General features: G+C 43.1%; 1 protein-coding gene across 1 annotated transcript in view; it reads right to left on the bottom strand.

Annotated features, from left to right (window-relative positions):
• Positions 1–16,217, bottom strand: part of PGBD5 (piggyBac transposable element derived 5) — a 483,316-nt gene that overhangs the window by 70,057 nt on the left and 397,042 nt on the right. Inside the window, exon 5 of the mRNA XM_063443400.1 lies at positions 14,393–14,590. Within this exon, the coding sequence (XP_063299470.1) occupies positions 14,393–14,590 (198 nt within the window). The remainder of the gene's footprint in view (positions 1–14,392; positions 14,591–16,217) is intronic.

Raw genomic sequence — 16,217 nt, 5'->3', positions numbered from 1 at the left:
TATAGCAGGCCACATGGAATCTATTTGCAGCAAGCAAGGCCTGCCTGACTCCTCATTCCTGTCTAATATTGTTCTCTCCTGCATACATGTAGATGGCTCTCCTTGGAGTAGCCTGTTAACTAAGTCTTGCTTTGTAGTTACCTCTACCTGTCCAATCAATCTGCTAGGTGCAGATGTCCTTCCCCCATTTGCAGGTCTCTATCACCTTTCTGCATGATGGCCAAATTCATATGTCTGAACCAATCTCTGCTGCTGACAGAACAGCCCTCTGCTTATTATTTCTTCTGCTCCACATAGTCAAACCTTTACTTGAATTATACAGGCACTGAAGATTTTGTACACCTCAATGTTTCCCCCCACCCCCAGTTCCTGTGAAGTTGCCAGCCTGTCCCTTAAGCTATACTACCCTCTCCCCCCCCCCCCCCCCCCCCGAAGTCTGTCCAAGCTCTTGCTATTCCCCAACAGGTTAAGGCTCTGGTGTCAAATGGTGCCCTGGTTCCCTGAGACTCTCCCTGCAATTTACCACTTCTCCCTGTAATAGACTAATTCTGTGCAGGACACTGTCACCCTGCAGAGATGATACTCTATTACCTGGCCACTCTTCTGCCACTTCCCAGGGGGGGGAAATGATAAGACACTGACTCTATTATTTTCAGCCTTTTCCTCATTACATCTTGTGGTTCAGAAATATACAAGGACCTGAACTTCATTATGAAGAAGACCTGTTCCAGTTGGTGGAGATGCAACTCACCATAACAGATCTGTTCCAGATTTGCTGTCACTACAGTGGACCAAGTATCTCACCTCAACAATGTCTGCATAAGAAGCTGAGCTATAGGCTCTCACCACAACATGCAAGACCTCTGAAGGAAGACACGCCAATATCTACTCTGCCACAAGGTATGCACTAGGTGTGGCACATGACTCCGGATTGAATCTGGAAGTAAGAAGATTTCTTACAGCAACTGGCACACCAGTTAAGTACAGCACGGCTAAAAAAGAGCTGATGAATGCCCTACACCTTCCTGAAGAAGTGGCCATACTGAAGATAAAGGCTCACGGAAGACTGAACTCAGAGGAAGCATGTGGCAACTATTTGGCTGACCAAGTTGTCCAATAAGTTGTAAGTGCACTAAAGGAAGTGGACAGAAGAGTGTCTGCTGAATAAACTCACATATTCACCATGTAAGATCCTACCCACAGACCTCAAGCTCCTGAAAAAATAACAAGCAGCTACTGACCCTGAAGAAACACAAGCTGGAAACAGAAAAGGGCAGCCCTTGCAGATGGGCTGTACCCCAACAATTTCAAGTTCTGCTTACCCAAGAACATATACTCAGCAGTGGTCCAGTGGGCCTACGGAGCATCATATCTGTCCAGAACCCTCATGAAGTCTTTTGATCAACAAATACTCTGAAGTACCAGGAATTGCCTCTCTGACCAACAGTTACTGTAGATATTGTGCCATTTGTACCAACAGTTACTGTAGATCTTGTGCCATTTGTGCCAAGGGCAACAAATATGCACTAGTTATAGTAGACATGTTTCCAGGATGGCCAGAGGCCTACCCAGCCACCAAAGTGATAACCAAGACCACATGCTGAGTAGTGCACCTTGGAAGTTACAGAGATCACCCCGTGGATTCATCATTCCAGAATAAAGCCTGCCTCTGCTTCATGGGAAGTAGCATTTGTTGATCTTGAAAACCCTTTTTGAAACTCCATTCTTAGAGAGCAAAGATACTTGCTGAAGAAAATATCAACAAGTGGGTGTTTTGATGGCCATAATAATGCCTGACCACCTGCCATCGATGGAAAGCCGAATACCCCAAAAGGGGACATCGTGAAACTAAAGAGAAACAGACGTACTCCTTACTCTGCAGCCCTCACGTCTGAGGTGCCTACGCACAGTCTAAGCTTCTTCAGAATGATCTGCTTATCTTGAGTTTGTGGTGATATTAATATTGAATTTTTAAATGATCTGAGTCTGCTAGTATTAGGGTAGCATGAGACAATATTTATAAGATTAAGAATAAGTAAATGTGCCTTAGCCAAGGTTATTATGTCCATACACATAGTACATGACAATCATCAAGGTACTCTTGACACACCACATTCATGCTCCAGGACAAAAAGGAGCACCCCTATAAAAGGCGGTGTTACCCACACATATATATTAATGCCATAGGGGTGTCAAGGGGGGGTACCAATGATTTTAAGGTAATAAACTAAGTTTGAATCTATTCTCCCAAGCATTACAGCTAATAAAATCTGAATTGGAAGGGATGGGGTTCATACAATAAACAGGAGACCTTTTATTTATGGGACATGTAGGACTCACCTGAATGGGTAGGTGCCACGTACATGACTGTTAATCCCATAAAACCACACATTAGGACTTTAAAAGACATGGTAGTCATCCCATATTTGAGGATACTATGGCTGTAGAGACATATTTCTCTGACGCTAACTTGTGACTTGAATGGATGAAATACAATGCTACTAAACATAACAAGTCTAACTGCTATGTCTGCGGAGGTACTGTACCTTGAACCTTCCTCCGGATATGAGGTATGCTTTTTAAGTCTCTACACTATATTTAAACCTAAGCGGTCAGCATGCGAGTCATGGAAAATGAATACCCAATCATTACTAAAAACATTAACCCAGACGAAGGCACCCAGGGAACTATAATGGTTATGGGATATATGGTGGGATAGGACGGTTACAAGCTACCTCTCAGATGACCTTCTAGAATAGAATGGCCTTAGAGATGATTTTGGCGGAGAAAGGGGGAGTATGCAAAATACTCCCAGACACCATGACATGCTGTACCTATATCCCAGATAATACAGGCCCTAATGGTAAGGTAACGTTGGCAATAGAAAAGTTAAAGAGTTTGTCCGAAGAACTGAAAAGGAATTCTGGGGCCACAGATCCATGGGAAAGATGGTTTGGATGGATGTCTAGATGGCAAGGTGTTCTGGCCCAAATAGGTGTTGCCATTTTAATAACGATAATCATCCTCGCTCTTCTTGTTTGTTGTGTGTTACCTTGTCTTAAGAAATGCCTACAAAAGACAGTTGATCAGACAATCGACCAGACCACCCCGACCTTCCTGCACCAAGAGATTGACGACATAGACCGTGATACACCACATACACCCTTACAGTCCCACCGCACTAAATCAACAGCTACTTCCTCTTAAGGACATTCAGGGATAGCGTCTGTCTCTATGGGCAGAAGTCTGTCGCGGGAGAAGTAGTGGACAAGCTGCTATGGGTCACCCGCGCAGTGAAGCATTCGAGGCCTGTTCAGACAGATGTGCAAGATAGCCTTTTTGTTATTTCTCTATAGGGACAGTATTAGAGTTAGAGATAGTAGTTATTGGTAAAATAGTCATTTTAAGGGGGGACTGTTATGGATAGAATACTAAAATGTCTTTTTACTATTAGACATTTGTGTCACACATTCCCTAATATCCTTGTAAGAGGGTCATAATGTCTTACACATGTGTGCTCAGTAACTCTTTCCTCTGTAACAAATTCCTGTGTTAAAAGAACAAGCTACCTTTACTAACTCCTCCCCTCCCCCACTTCCTTTGTGCCAGTTAACAGCTATATGCCACGTGTAACAAAATGGAGAATCACTGAAAGAAACTTCACACTCCCCCTCCCATCGTGTATCCATCCAAGATGGAGCTGGAATATGGGTGGGAGAACTCTGTAATGATGACATCACATCCTGTAGGTTGGGTTTAGACAAGACCCCTTAGACTGTTAACCAATTGTTGAATGTATACTGTATGTTTAAACTGTGACGTATTTTTGCTTTAAGAAGGAGCCCCCACTCCAGGGAATAAAGCATTCCTTGGTTTTTCACTGATAAAAAACTTTGTCTCCGGTGTGAATTACTTCTAGGGAAAGCGTGCACGCATTAATCAATCAATTTGGAAGGTGTAGATAGACAAATAATCAAAGTTTTCTTTGATCTAAAACACCCCAGCAGCACCCCTACCCCCCATCAGCACCCCTTCCCCCCCAGCAGTACCTCTACTCCCCCACAGCAGTACCCCTACCCCCCAACAACAGTACCCCTACCCCCCAGGAGTACCCCTACCCCCAGCAGTACCCCTACCCCCCACAGAACCCCTACCCCCCACACACAGTACCCCAACCCCCCACAGCAGTACCCCTACCCCCCACACAGTACCCCTACCCCCGCAGTACCCCTACCCCCCGCAGTATCCCTACCCCCCAGCAGTGCCCCTACCCCCCAGCAGTACCCCTACCCCCCAGCAGTACCCCTACCCCCTACACACAGCACCCCTACCCCCCACACAGTACTCCTACCCCCCCCAGCAGTACCCCCCCCAGCAGTACCCCCCCAGCAGTACCCCTACCCCCCAGCAGTACCCCTACCCACCACAGCACCTTTACCCCCCACAGCACCCTTAACCCCGCCCAGCACCCCTACCCCCCACACAGCACCCCTCTCTCACACACACACATTACACCTCATACACACACATACAGCACCCCTCTCACACACACAAACACACAGCACCCCCCCACACACACACAGCACCCCCCCACACACAGCACCCCCCACACACACAGCACCCCCCCCCACACACTTACACAGCACCCCCCACACACTGGAGGGAGGGGGTTGCATGCTTGCAATTCAGATTTGTTTCTTCGGTGAGAATTATTCATAAGCTACCGATAAGAATTAGAAATGGAATGAGTGATGGGGGAGATTGATTGCATTCCGTGAGTTTATTTTGCATCATGTTATCTTGAAGTACATGTTTTGTAGAGACAGCTTTACGGGCTGTTAAATGTATAATATTCACAACTGTCTCTTTTAATCCGTCAAGTCTGTCCATAGTTTGGTATTTCATTTTGCTGAACAGAATGTTGCTCCTCTGATTTATTTTATTAGGCTATAATTTAGTGTAATGTTGAAATGCCCTAAAGGAAAATGGCCCCTAGAACAAAAGGAGGTTGGCACAGACAGTCCATAACATCCACCTAATTACCATACCAGTGACATCACTTCTGCCCTTACCTTCAGTCAGTCTCTTCCTCTCTCATCATTTCCTGCCCTACCTCTGTCATGGCTGACGAGACCTACTCCTTTAATGCTCATCCTATCTTAAGACATGCTGTTTTCCTTAAATACCAGATATTATGAACAGGAAAGTTAAAATTACCAAAGGGAAAACTAGAGAGTTTGAATAATTTATTTTAACGGTAATACAATTAAGGATTGGTTCCAAAATGTTTTGATCTAATTGAAAAGGAACCAGTAAACATTATAAGCTTAACTATTAACAAAGGGATAAGGGGGGAGTGTGTTCCAATCTGTCTTTATTGGATAATGTTTGCCCCCAAGATTAAAGACTGACTAACATTATTTTTGTTGTAAGCCCAGATATTTTATTATTGCATATGCATATAAGTCGAGACTTTGGGCATTATAATGTATTGATTCCAGATCTGTTACTAGCAGCAAGTGCATTACATAGAAACATGGAATGTGACGGCAGATAAAAAACCATTCGGCCCATCTAGTCTGCCCCGTATTATAAATACTTTCATTAGTCCCTGGCATTATCTTATAGTTAGGATAGCCTTATGCCTATCCCACGCATGCTTAAACTCTTTTACTGTGTTAACCTCTACCACTTCAGTAGGAAGGCTATTCCATGCATCCACTACCCTCTCAGTAATGTAATACTTCCTGATATTATTTTTAAACCTTTGTCCCTCTATTTTAAGACTATGTCCTCTTGTTGTGGCAGTTTTCCTTCTTTTAAATATAGTCTCCACTTTTACTGTGTTGTTTCCTTTTATGTATTTAATTGCCTTTATCATATTTCCCCTGTCTCGTCTTTCCACCAAGCTATACATGTTAAGATCCTTTAACCTTTCCTGGTAAGTTTTATCCTACAATCCATGAACCAGTTTAGTAGCCCTTCTTTGAACTCTCTCTAAGGTATCCATATCCTTCTGAGGATATGGTCTCCAGTACTGTATACAGTACTCCAAGTGAGGTCTCACCAGTGTTCTGTACAATGGCATGAGCATTTCCCTCTTCCTACTGCTAATACCTCTCCCTATGCAACCAAGCACTCTGCTAGCATTTCCTGCTGCTCTATTACATTGTACATTGTCATTAACAGCCAGAAACTGGAAAACAAGAAAGGTGAATTAATGTATAGCTATTTATAAAGCTTAACAAAATCTCCATTATCTTTTCCATTTATTTCGCAGAAGACAATGTTATTTGTCTATTTTGTTTGTTTAAAAAAAATAAAAAAAAAATACATTATCAGTGAAGAGTAGAATAAGTTTTATCCCATTTGCGAGACATAAAATTGTGATAATGTATATTTGTGATATAAGTAAGAATTACATTTTGAGATGTTAGAAATAAATAAATAAAATAAAGAACCAAGAGTCAGGGATAGCGTCTGTCTCCACGGGCACAAGTCTGGTGTGGGAGATGTAGTGGGTTAGCCACTGCGGGACACCCACGGAGTGAAGCGTTCGAGGCCTGTGCAGACAAGATGAGCATGTTAGCCTTTTATTATTTTTCTCTAGGGAAAGCATAGGGCCAGTTAATAGTTATTGTACATGGGCTATTTGCAGCCTCCATAGCGGAAGAGAATCCTACCTGCCTCCTAATTTCTACCTAGTCTTGATTTCTGATGTATCCTCCACTGCTACATCACCTGTCTGCTCCCTTACCTGCCCACCCCCGCTTACTCCTTCCACCGATCCCTCCCCTTCATCTACAGTCCCCTCTACTCCACTTTCTCCTCCTACTCCTCCCTCTACTCCACCTTCTCCTCCTCCTACTCCTCCCTCCTCCCTCCTCCTCTTACTCCTCCCTCCTCCTCCTCCTACTCCCTCCTACTCCACCTTCTCCTCCTCCCTCCTCCTCCTACTCCTCCCTCTACTCCACCTTCTCCTCCTCCTACTCCTCTCTCTACTCCACCTTGTCCTCTTCCCCTCCTCCTACTCCTCCCTCCTCCTCCTGCTCCTCCCTCAACTCCACCTTCTCCTCGTCCTACTCCTCCCTCTACTCCACCTTCTCCTCCTCCTACTCCACCTTCTCCTCTTCCTACTTCTCCTGTCCTTCCTACTCCACCTTCTCCCCCTCTTGCTCCATCCACTACTCATTCCTCCATCTCCCCACCATCATATCTATATCCTTTATATGCTTCCTCCCTTCTTATTCCTTACCAATTTCCTCCGCCCATAGACAACTCTACCTCTACCTGACAACATTATATTTTGAAGAAAAGTTGCTCTGGCCACTCTTCCGCCACTTCCCAGGGGGGAATACCACACTAACGAAAAATTATTCAGACTGGTGGAGGTGCACTTCATCATGAAAGACCTGTTTTGGGCGCTCTCAAGGAAATAGTGCGGTCCTGACCCAGATACCCATGGAAGTAAGACACCTGTATCATCACTGGGAGGTGGCTGTCCCTCATGTTTTCTTCACTAAGTCCCCAGAAATCTCATGAAAGGAATCTGACTCATTAGAACAAAAACATGAAACACTAAAAATCAATATCAGCCCTCTACAGAGGGGGGTCAGCAAGAGAACTGTAAATAGAAAGACAAATACCCCCAATCTCACACAGAAATAGGTGAGGAAACCTCTTCTACTGCTCCTCATGGTTGCTTTGAACAGATGAAAGAAGAAATAAGACACCTCTCAACAGGGCATGCAGTAACTTTACCAGATCCTGACTCCACTCTGTTTGCGGATAAAGAGGAAAGGTACCATACTGGATTTGCTATTGCTACAGAAGATCAGGTACGTCAAGCATCTTCACTTTCCTCACCCACATCTGCTCAAGACGCTGAATTGACAGCCTTCTCAGTGGCATACAAAATGCCTGAAGAAAGACATGTCAATACCTACACTGACTCAAGATATGCCCTGGGTGCGGCACATGATTTTGGATCAATCTGGAAGACAAGAAGCACCACTCAGCTGACCAACCTGCCAACCAAGCCACAAGTACACCAAGGGAAGTGGACAGAAGGGTGTCCGCTGAAGAAACTTCTATACTCACCATGTAGATCCTATCCACAGATCTCAAGCTTCTGAAAGAATGACAAGCAGCTGCTGACCCTGAAGAAATACAAAGCTGGAAAACAGAAAGGGGCAACCCTTGAAGACGGGTACTCCAACACTCTCAAGTTCTGTTTACCCAAAAACATGTATTGGGCAGTGGGCCCATGGATTTTTATACCTAACCAAGACCCTCATGAACTCTTTGATCTCTAAATACTCTGAAGCACCTAGAATTACTCCTCTAATCATCAGTTACTGCCGATCCTGTGTCATTTGTGCCAAGGACATCTCAGGCAGAAAAGGAGGAAAGTCCTAAGCATCTAGCTAACTCTCACTATCCCTTTCAAGAATCCAAGTGACTATATCCAGGTGCCAAAGAGCTGCCGGGTCAAATATGCACTAGTTATAATAGACATTTTGTCAGGATGGCCAGAAGCCTAGCCAGTCATCAATGTGACAACCAAGACCATATACCTAATAGTGCATTGTGAAAGTTGCAGAGATCACTCAGTGGATTCACTGTTCCAGATTCAAGACTCTCTCTGCAACATGGGAAGTAACATTTGTTGATTTTGACAAACCTTTGACTCTAAAGGAAAAATGACTTGCTAGAAAACAAAAAGATACCAACAAGTAGGTGTTTGATGGCCATAATAATGCCTGACCACCTGCCATCGATGGAAAGCCGAGGACCCCAAAAGGAGACCTCGTGAAGCTAAAGAGATTCAAACGCCAAGCTTCCTCAGGATTATCTGCCCATCCTGAGTTTGTGGTGATATTAATATTGACTAAATGATCCGAGTCCACCTACACTAATGTAGCGTGGGACAGGTTCAATTCTATGATGCATAAGTAAATGTGCCCTAGCCAAGGTTATTATGTCCATACACATAGTACATGACAAGGTACTCTTGACACACCACATTCATGCTTCAGAACACAAAGAGGACCCCTCTAAAGGGAAGTTTGACACATATATTGGTGCCATAGGTGTGCCAAGGGAGGTACCAGATGATTTTGCAGTTAAAGAAAAGTTTGAGTCCATTTTCCCAACCGTCACTGCTAATAATAATATTTTGATTTGCATTTATTATATCTATTGCAACCAACAACGTTTTGTCAACTACACCAGAGATGCCCTCCAGGGCTTGGCCGAACAATTGCAGGCCACACCCCAGATGACCTTCCATAACAGAATGGCCTTAAACATGATTCTAGCTGAGAAGGGAGGTGTATGTAAAATACTACCTGTCACCATGACTTGTTGTGCCTATACTCCAGATAACACAGGTCCATATGGTAATGTAAGCTTGTCTATTTTATGATGTCCCTCTGAAGAACTAAGAAGACTTTAGGAACCGTTACTTCATAGGGTTTTGTGCCTCTGGGCTAACATGTCTTCTGGAACTAACAAATAAAGTTTATCTTTTTAGAATCTAACATTTCATAGGGGGGACTGATGTAGAATTATTAAAAAACCTTTATTAAACCTGTATTAAATTTCTCCATTAACTCCATCTAACTTCATTATATGACAGATTTTCCTAACAGCATTTAGAATATTAGAAAGAGAATGTATTTTCTAGAAGAATATGACTAACACCGGAATTATCAAGTTCCTGTAATATGTAACAATGTATGCCATAGCAAGGTCAAAAGAAACTGCTCTAATGAAATGTTCATTTACTAAAAAGCCTTGGAACTAACCTCGAGGCTAAACGGTGCCAAGTACTCAAAATGGCTGGCTGCCAGATTCCCCCTCCCATCGAGTGAGCCTCGTGCTAAAGAACAATGGCGCCTGAATCTCATGTCCCATCCTTGTCAGAAATGACGACATCCCATGATGGGAGGATGCCCCACTAGCCACTTAAACCCCTAAGCCAATTACTAATATAGATGGGAGGGCATTTAATTTACCACTTAGCACATAGACCAATTAATGATGTTTATTTGTTGTTATCTTGATATTCTATGATGATGTAATATTGCCTTTAAAAGGGTCTGCATACCCGCTTTTAAACCAGATGCCATTAAATTTTCTGAAGTTCGTTTTAACCTGAACTCCATGTGTCAGTGTGAATTTACTTCTGCGTATACGCAATTTAATCATCTCAGATTTGGACAGGAACAGATAGTCATTCAAACATATTTGTTTGCTTAAAATAATCTATGTCAATAGAGGGATATTACATTCACTATTAAAACACAGCGCAGAGTGGATTTCTCTCAAAAGGATACCAATTGGAAGTATTGGTGGTGAGAGAAGGATTATACAACACACATGAGTGATGCTAGACAAAATAAAATTATTATATTGATGAACCTTTATTAATAAATGAGAGGTAGTATACTTACTGGCCTTATACGATATATAACAATCTAAATAGAACATATATGCATATATAATGTATTATGAAAGGTCATGTAAGCTGGTGACAAATAAAGTTGTAAATAAATCCTTAAATTCCAATAGTAGCATATGATTCTGACAATTTTATATTCCAATAGCAGGATATGATTCAGACATTTTTGAACAGACTATAGTAATATGTGGCAGCTGATTGTTGTTGTTTTTTTTATATATAGATTTTAACTATTTGTGTATAAATAAAGATATAGCTTTTTCCTACTAATCTCTATTTGTTCCTGGTGCACAATTGAATCCTGCTTATATCTTTTGGCGGGGATCATACCACCATACGCTCTCATCACCATAGCAAGTTTTTGCTCTGGAAATCGTAAGTAGGATACCTACTCTTTTATTTTATTATATCGGATTGTACATACAATGCCATTGGAATTAGTTTTTTTGCTCTTGTTTTTATACATATACGGCGGTGGAGAATTGGACGCCATATTCCAGTATATATATATATCCTAAGATGGGGACAGCTCTGCAAAGTGTGAGTTAGCACTTTTACTGGTTCTCCTCTTACTGTATAGACTATACTATTTAATGACAATCTGCACAATCATTGTTTTGTATTTGGTTTCTTTTAAGGGTGAACCACCATAGTACCAGAAAACCTTGTATGTATGTATATACGTTTATTGCACTCTGTACACTTTAAATACGTTTGTGGCGCGGTATACAACTTTTGTCTTTGCACTTTCTGGTTATAATTAGCATGTATTGGGAAGTCCTGCTGGTTTACTGCTGCCTGTTATTTAGTTATTTTAGTGAGCACCTATACCTGCACTTGTTTGGTCATTGAAATTGACTCTTTGGCAGGGGAATGCCGCTTGCCTTTGGATAAGATACAAGGCTGGCGGCGCAAGGTGACATTGGCCATGGGGCAGCGCAAGATTAAGCTGCGCTGCCTGCAGTCGTTCCTGGGTTAGCTGAATTTTGCCTGTCGGATCCATCCCATTAACCGGCGTCTGGCCGCGGCGACGGCCGGGGTATCTGGGCCTCGCCATTTCATTTGGCTCACTCGGACGCTGTGGGAGGTTTTGGTGGTTTGGGACTCCTTCTTGGCTGCATATAATGGCCGGTCTTACTGGCAAAGGCCGGAGGTTTCTAACTCTGACCTCCACCTGTTTACGGATGTGGCTAGCGCGGTGGGGTTTGGGGCCATTCTGGGCTCTAGTTGATGTGCTCCCGTGTGGACGGACAGTTGGCATGTCTCTGGCCTCGCAAAGAATCTGGCCTTTTTGGAGCTTTTCACCTTTTTGGTGGCGGTGGAGGTCTGGGGGTCACGTTTTCTGGATCTAAGGGTAGGGTTTCACTGCGAGAATTTGGACATTAATTGGCTGATAGCCTCCTCCCCTCCGGTGGTTGCTTGCTTAGGGGTCGGTCGCTCCGCAGGCGGATCTGGAGGGGACGCCTTTCCCGGGCGGACATCTGGTCGCTCGTTCTGGCAGAGTGATGGAATGGGTCCGTGGATTGGTTTCCAAGGCCACCTGGGCCCAACATGTGGGGGCCGTACATGTTGGGGTATTGGTGATTCCTGGTAGGCCATGCGGTGGTGGGGTATTGTTTGCCAGCATTCAGCACCCTGCGGATCATATCACTATAAGTATTTCACAATCCAGGTCGGATGTTTTTCAGGAAGGGTATGGGGGTTTGGCTGTTGCACTTTTCCTTTGTGGGAACTGTGAACCTCGCCCAGTATGCATGGGCCCTCTTTTGAGTTATGCGGATGGGATCTTTTCTTTCCCATTCCCAATTCTTTGGGTCTTTCGCTCGAGTCTGATAGCTCTGGGGATTGACAGCAAGGAATATTGTGGCATTCCTTTCAGTTTAGTGCTGCCTTGGAGGCTTTTAGGATGGGTATGTCAGCGCACATAGTGCAGAGAACCGGGAGGGGGTATGGTGAGATGGCTCAGTGAAGTAATGCTGGTTTCGTAGAATTTGTTCAATACTTGGGGGGGTTGCGGGTTCAATTCTCGGCGGCGGTGGCTCAACCATTCATTCCTTTGAGGTAGATAAATTAATACCAGTTCTTTAGGTACAAGTAACAATTCCCAGGATGCATTTGGAAAACAGGAAATATCTGGATGTCTTTTTCCTGGTTATACTCCCAGGTGGCATGCGGGTGTCCATCCGGGAGGTGAGCCATTGGGTTGTGCACCTTCTGAAGCAGAGGTTTGTTGGTTTGGTGCCGGAGGTATGAAATGGGTTCGGCTCCTCCCGGAGCAGGTTTAGCTGTCCCACCTGTTCCTAATGTTCCGGTTATCCACCTGGCGGGCATTGAGCTTGGGACGGTCCAAGGTGGTGTTTGGCGTCTGCCCTTAAGAGGGTATTGGTGCTTGTTTTAGTTGTTTCGTGATGCATGGTGTTGGGTTCACTGTATGACCCTGTGCGTTAAGTTATATATGTTAAGTTATGGTTATTTATGTTTAACGTTTTGGTTTCAGAAAAGAAGAGAGATTATTATAATAAGTTATGGATGTGTTATACAGTACTTGTCGTATGTTATAACAAAGGCAGTTCAAAAATAAATAAATTAATGAAAAAATAATGATAATAATAATAATAATAAATAAAATTTAAATAAATAAATGAACTCGATTGGTTGAAGGTCATTCCCCGGGTCTTTTGGCAGCAGGCCCATAATCAGTGCATGGTGCGCTGCCGTGTGAAGCAAAATTGGAGGGCCTCTAGGTGTGTTTGAGGGTAAGGGGATTTTGGTTTGCCACAGGGTGTTTTTGCATGTGTCGCAGTTACTGTGTTTCTGGGTGATGGAGGTCAGGCTAGACCTTTTTTCGTCTTGCCATGCAGGAAGTGGTGGAACAGGCCTGGTTGGTTTTGGTGGGGCTCCCCGCTGATTTTAGGTTTAAAACAGCGGGGTTTGTGGCGGGGAGCGTGTCCTTGCCAACAGGGTTGGAGAGCAGATGGAATGTCAGGAGATGGACAAGGTGGGTCTCAACCTCCCCTGCTCTGTAAGGTAAACTTTTAAGTTACCAAATAGGACGTGCCCACCGAGCAAAAACCCAGCTAGTGAGCTAGTGGTAGAGCATTTAAGATGGGAATGTTTGGTTTGGCCGAGGGGGGAGGTGAGACACCAGTGGGTAAAGTTTTTGGTGCATAGACACCTGGTTAAGTTCGTTGGCAAGGACGGTTATTTAAGTTGGAGGCTGTAGGGCAATAAGTGTAATTTATATTTTAATTATGGTATGTATATATATATTTATGTGTTTATTTATATTTGAATTAAAGGAAAAAAAAGTTTGGATGAGTCCTACAGTTGTAAGTTTAATAAATGCTGTGGCCTGTTTCATCCAATATTCGTTGTTTGTCGTTATTGGGGGGAGAATTGGGGTAGTCTCCTTACTCTTAGTCGCACCACATTCCCCGCTACATACATACAGTAGACAGTCCAAAACCCTGGCCTGGATTTTATTTCTCTCAGGGCCCATAACTAAACATTAAGTTGTGTTGCATGCAACACATACAACTGATACTCCCCCTGGGGTTAAATGTCATATGCCTCTCTGAGGAAATTAGCAGAAATATAAACATCCTCACATACCACACCATTCACTGTATCACATTATCTATACACACACAATACACTGGGCTTCAATTTCAAACATCCAGTGCCCCTCCTTGGATACTGGATATAATGGGATCTGCTACAACCCGTTCATGACAGTAGAAAAGCTATATTAGTTATAATATCACTGTATTTGCCTAACATCCTGAATGGTTGACTTGAATGCTTGGGAAGATATCAAAACTCCAGTAATTTTGAAATGAAGTTTCATATTCAACTGACATAACAAGTACACATAATTTATAAAAATGCATTTTAACAAAAATAATTCACAACATGTTTTGCTCCCACCTTGCTGAACAGGAGAATAGGCATTAGTGAGAAAACGAAAATATCCTCTGTTGTACCAGCATATGAGAGACATATTTTTCTTCATCTTAATTCCATATTGCCCTCGACACTGGGGTACTTCAGTATTCTTCAGCATTGACTTAGGAAGCCCAGTACAGTCACTTTTCCTGGCGCTTAGCAATCCACAGCAATAAATATCTAAAAAATGACATGAAAACTGTGAGACAAGACTTATTAAATTAAAGATATGCTAGTCCAGATCAATATTTTAAACACCAAGAATCCAAAAATACCAAATGCATGTACAGTCTTTTTCTGGTGCATGCTATATTTGGTCTCAAAAATATATCAGATCAGGAACAGATGTCATATGCTTGAAAGCCATAATAGTTGTCTTTATATTCAAGGATGAAATAATGCTTGCCACAAGCACTTGAAGATAAAAATTGAGAAGATACAGTAAAAAGGCCTTGTGGTAGAATTTCAGGATTCAGTGGATTACACAATGTGAATCTATAATTTCCAAAATTCAGTAGAAGCCAAAGACAAATATAAACATATGCATCACAGGACAATAAGCAGTAAAATGCAAAGCTCTCTGCTAACCTGAAGGATTAAACCCTTGCATCAGTAATATCTCTATCACTCCTAGGGTGCACAAGCATGCTCTGGATTTTGATAATTAATCATTTTGATGATGAATCACTTGTGCACATTGTGCAATAAAAACCCCCCAAAAAATATTTTTGTAGATGGCTGTGATCAACTGGAGTAGTGGATTCAGTCAAACAGGTAAGTGGGTGTGAAAAGAAGAAGATCAACAAGCCTACAATTATAAGGCATTTGATTGGATTAGGTAGCTACTTGCTATTGATTGCTATTTAAATTAGCTATTGTTTGCTAATAAGCAGAGGCCTACCCAGGTGTTAAACATTCCTAGTGGGAGGTAATTTTAGGAGTATATAAGGGTAGTTGTCATTACCTTGGCTAATAGAGCTTGGTTGCTTCATCTAAGTGCTGCTTCTAAGTGTGTGTGTGGTTGGAGATATTCTGGAGAGTGTTGCTTCTAAGTGTGTGTGTGGTTGGAGATATTCTGGAGAGTGTTGCTTCTAAGTGTGTGTGTGGTTGGAGATATTCTGGAGATAACCTGGAGGTAATCCGAGGTATTCAGGAGGATAAATAAAAAGTTAAGGTTTGTTTGATTTAAATTATTCACCTCATTGGAATGGCAGACTTAGTTCAGTGTAATAGTTGCTTTGCATTTGTTTCACGTTCCACTTTTTGGAGGTTTGGTTGTTGTCTAATCTGTAGACAGTTCTCTATTTTGCGGCAGGAGATTGTATTTTTGAAGTCTGAGATTTGTAAATTATCTGGTAAACAAACTCAGGCTGGAACTGCTGCAAAGCCACTGCCGCAGAGACATACTAGGAATGGCAGATGGATTACTGTAGGATCTGGTAGACTTGGAGTTGTGGCTAAAAGGCATATTGCACAGTCTGTCGCTCTACATAATTCATTTTCTGCACTTTCAGAGTGTAGTGGTGTCGTGGAGAGAGGCACTGAGGCTAGTGGTGTTGTGCAGAGAGGCACTGAGGCTAGTGGTGTTGTGCAGAGAGGCACTGAGGCTAGTGGTGTTGTGCAGAGAGGCACTGAGGCTAGTGGTGTTGTGCAGAGAGGCACTGAGGCTAGTGGTGTTGTGCAGAGAGGCACTGAGGCTAGTGGTGTTGTGCAGAGAGGCACTGAGGCTAGTGGTGTTGTGCAGAGAGGCACTGAGGCTAGTGGTGTTGTGCAGAGAGGCACTGAGGTTAGTGGTTTTGTGCAGAGA

This window comes from Pelobates fuscus, chromosome 2 (assembly GCF_036172605.1).
Source record: "Pelobates fuscus isolate aPelFus1 chromosome 2, aPelFus1.pri, whole genome shotgun sequence".
Lineage (NCBI taxonomy): Eukaryota > Metazoa > Chordata > Amphibia > Anura > Pelobatidae > Pelobates > Pelobates fuscus.
This window is presented reverse-complemented; position numbering and strand designations above follow the sequence as displayed.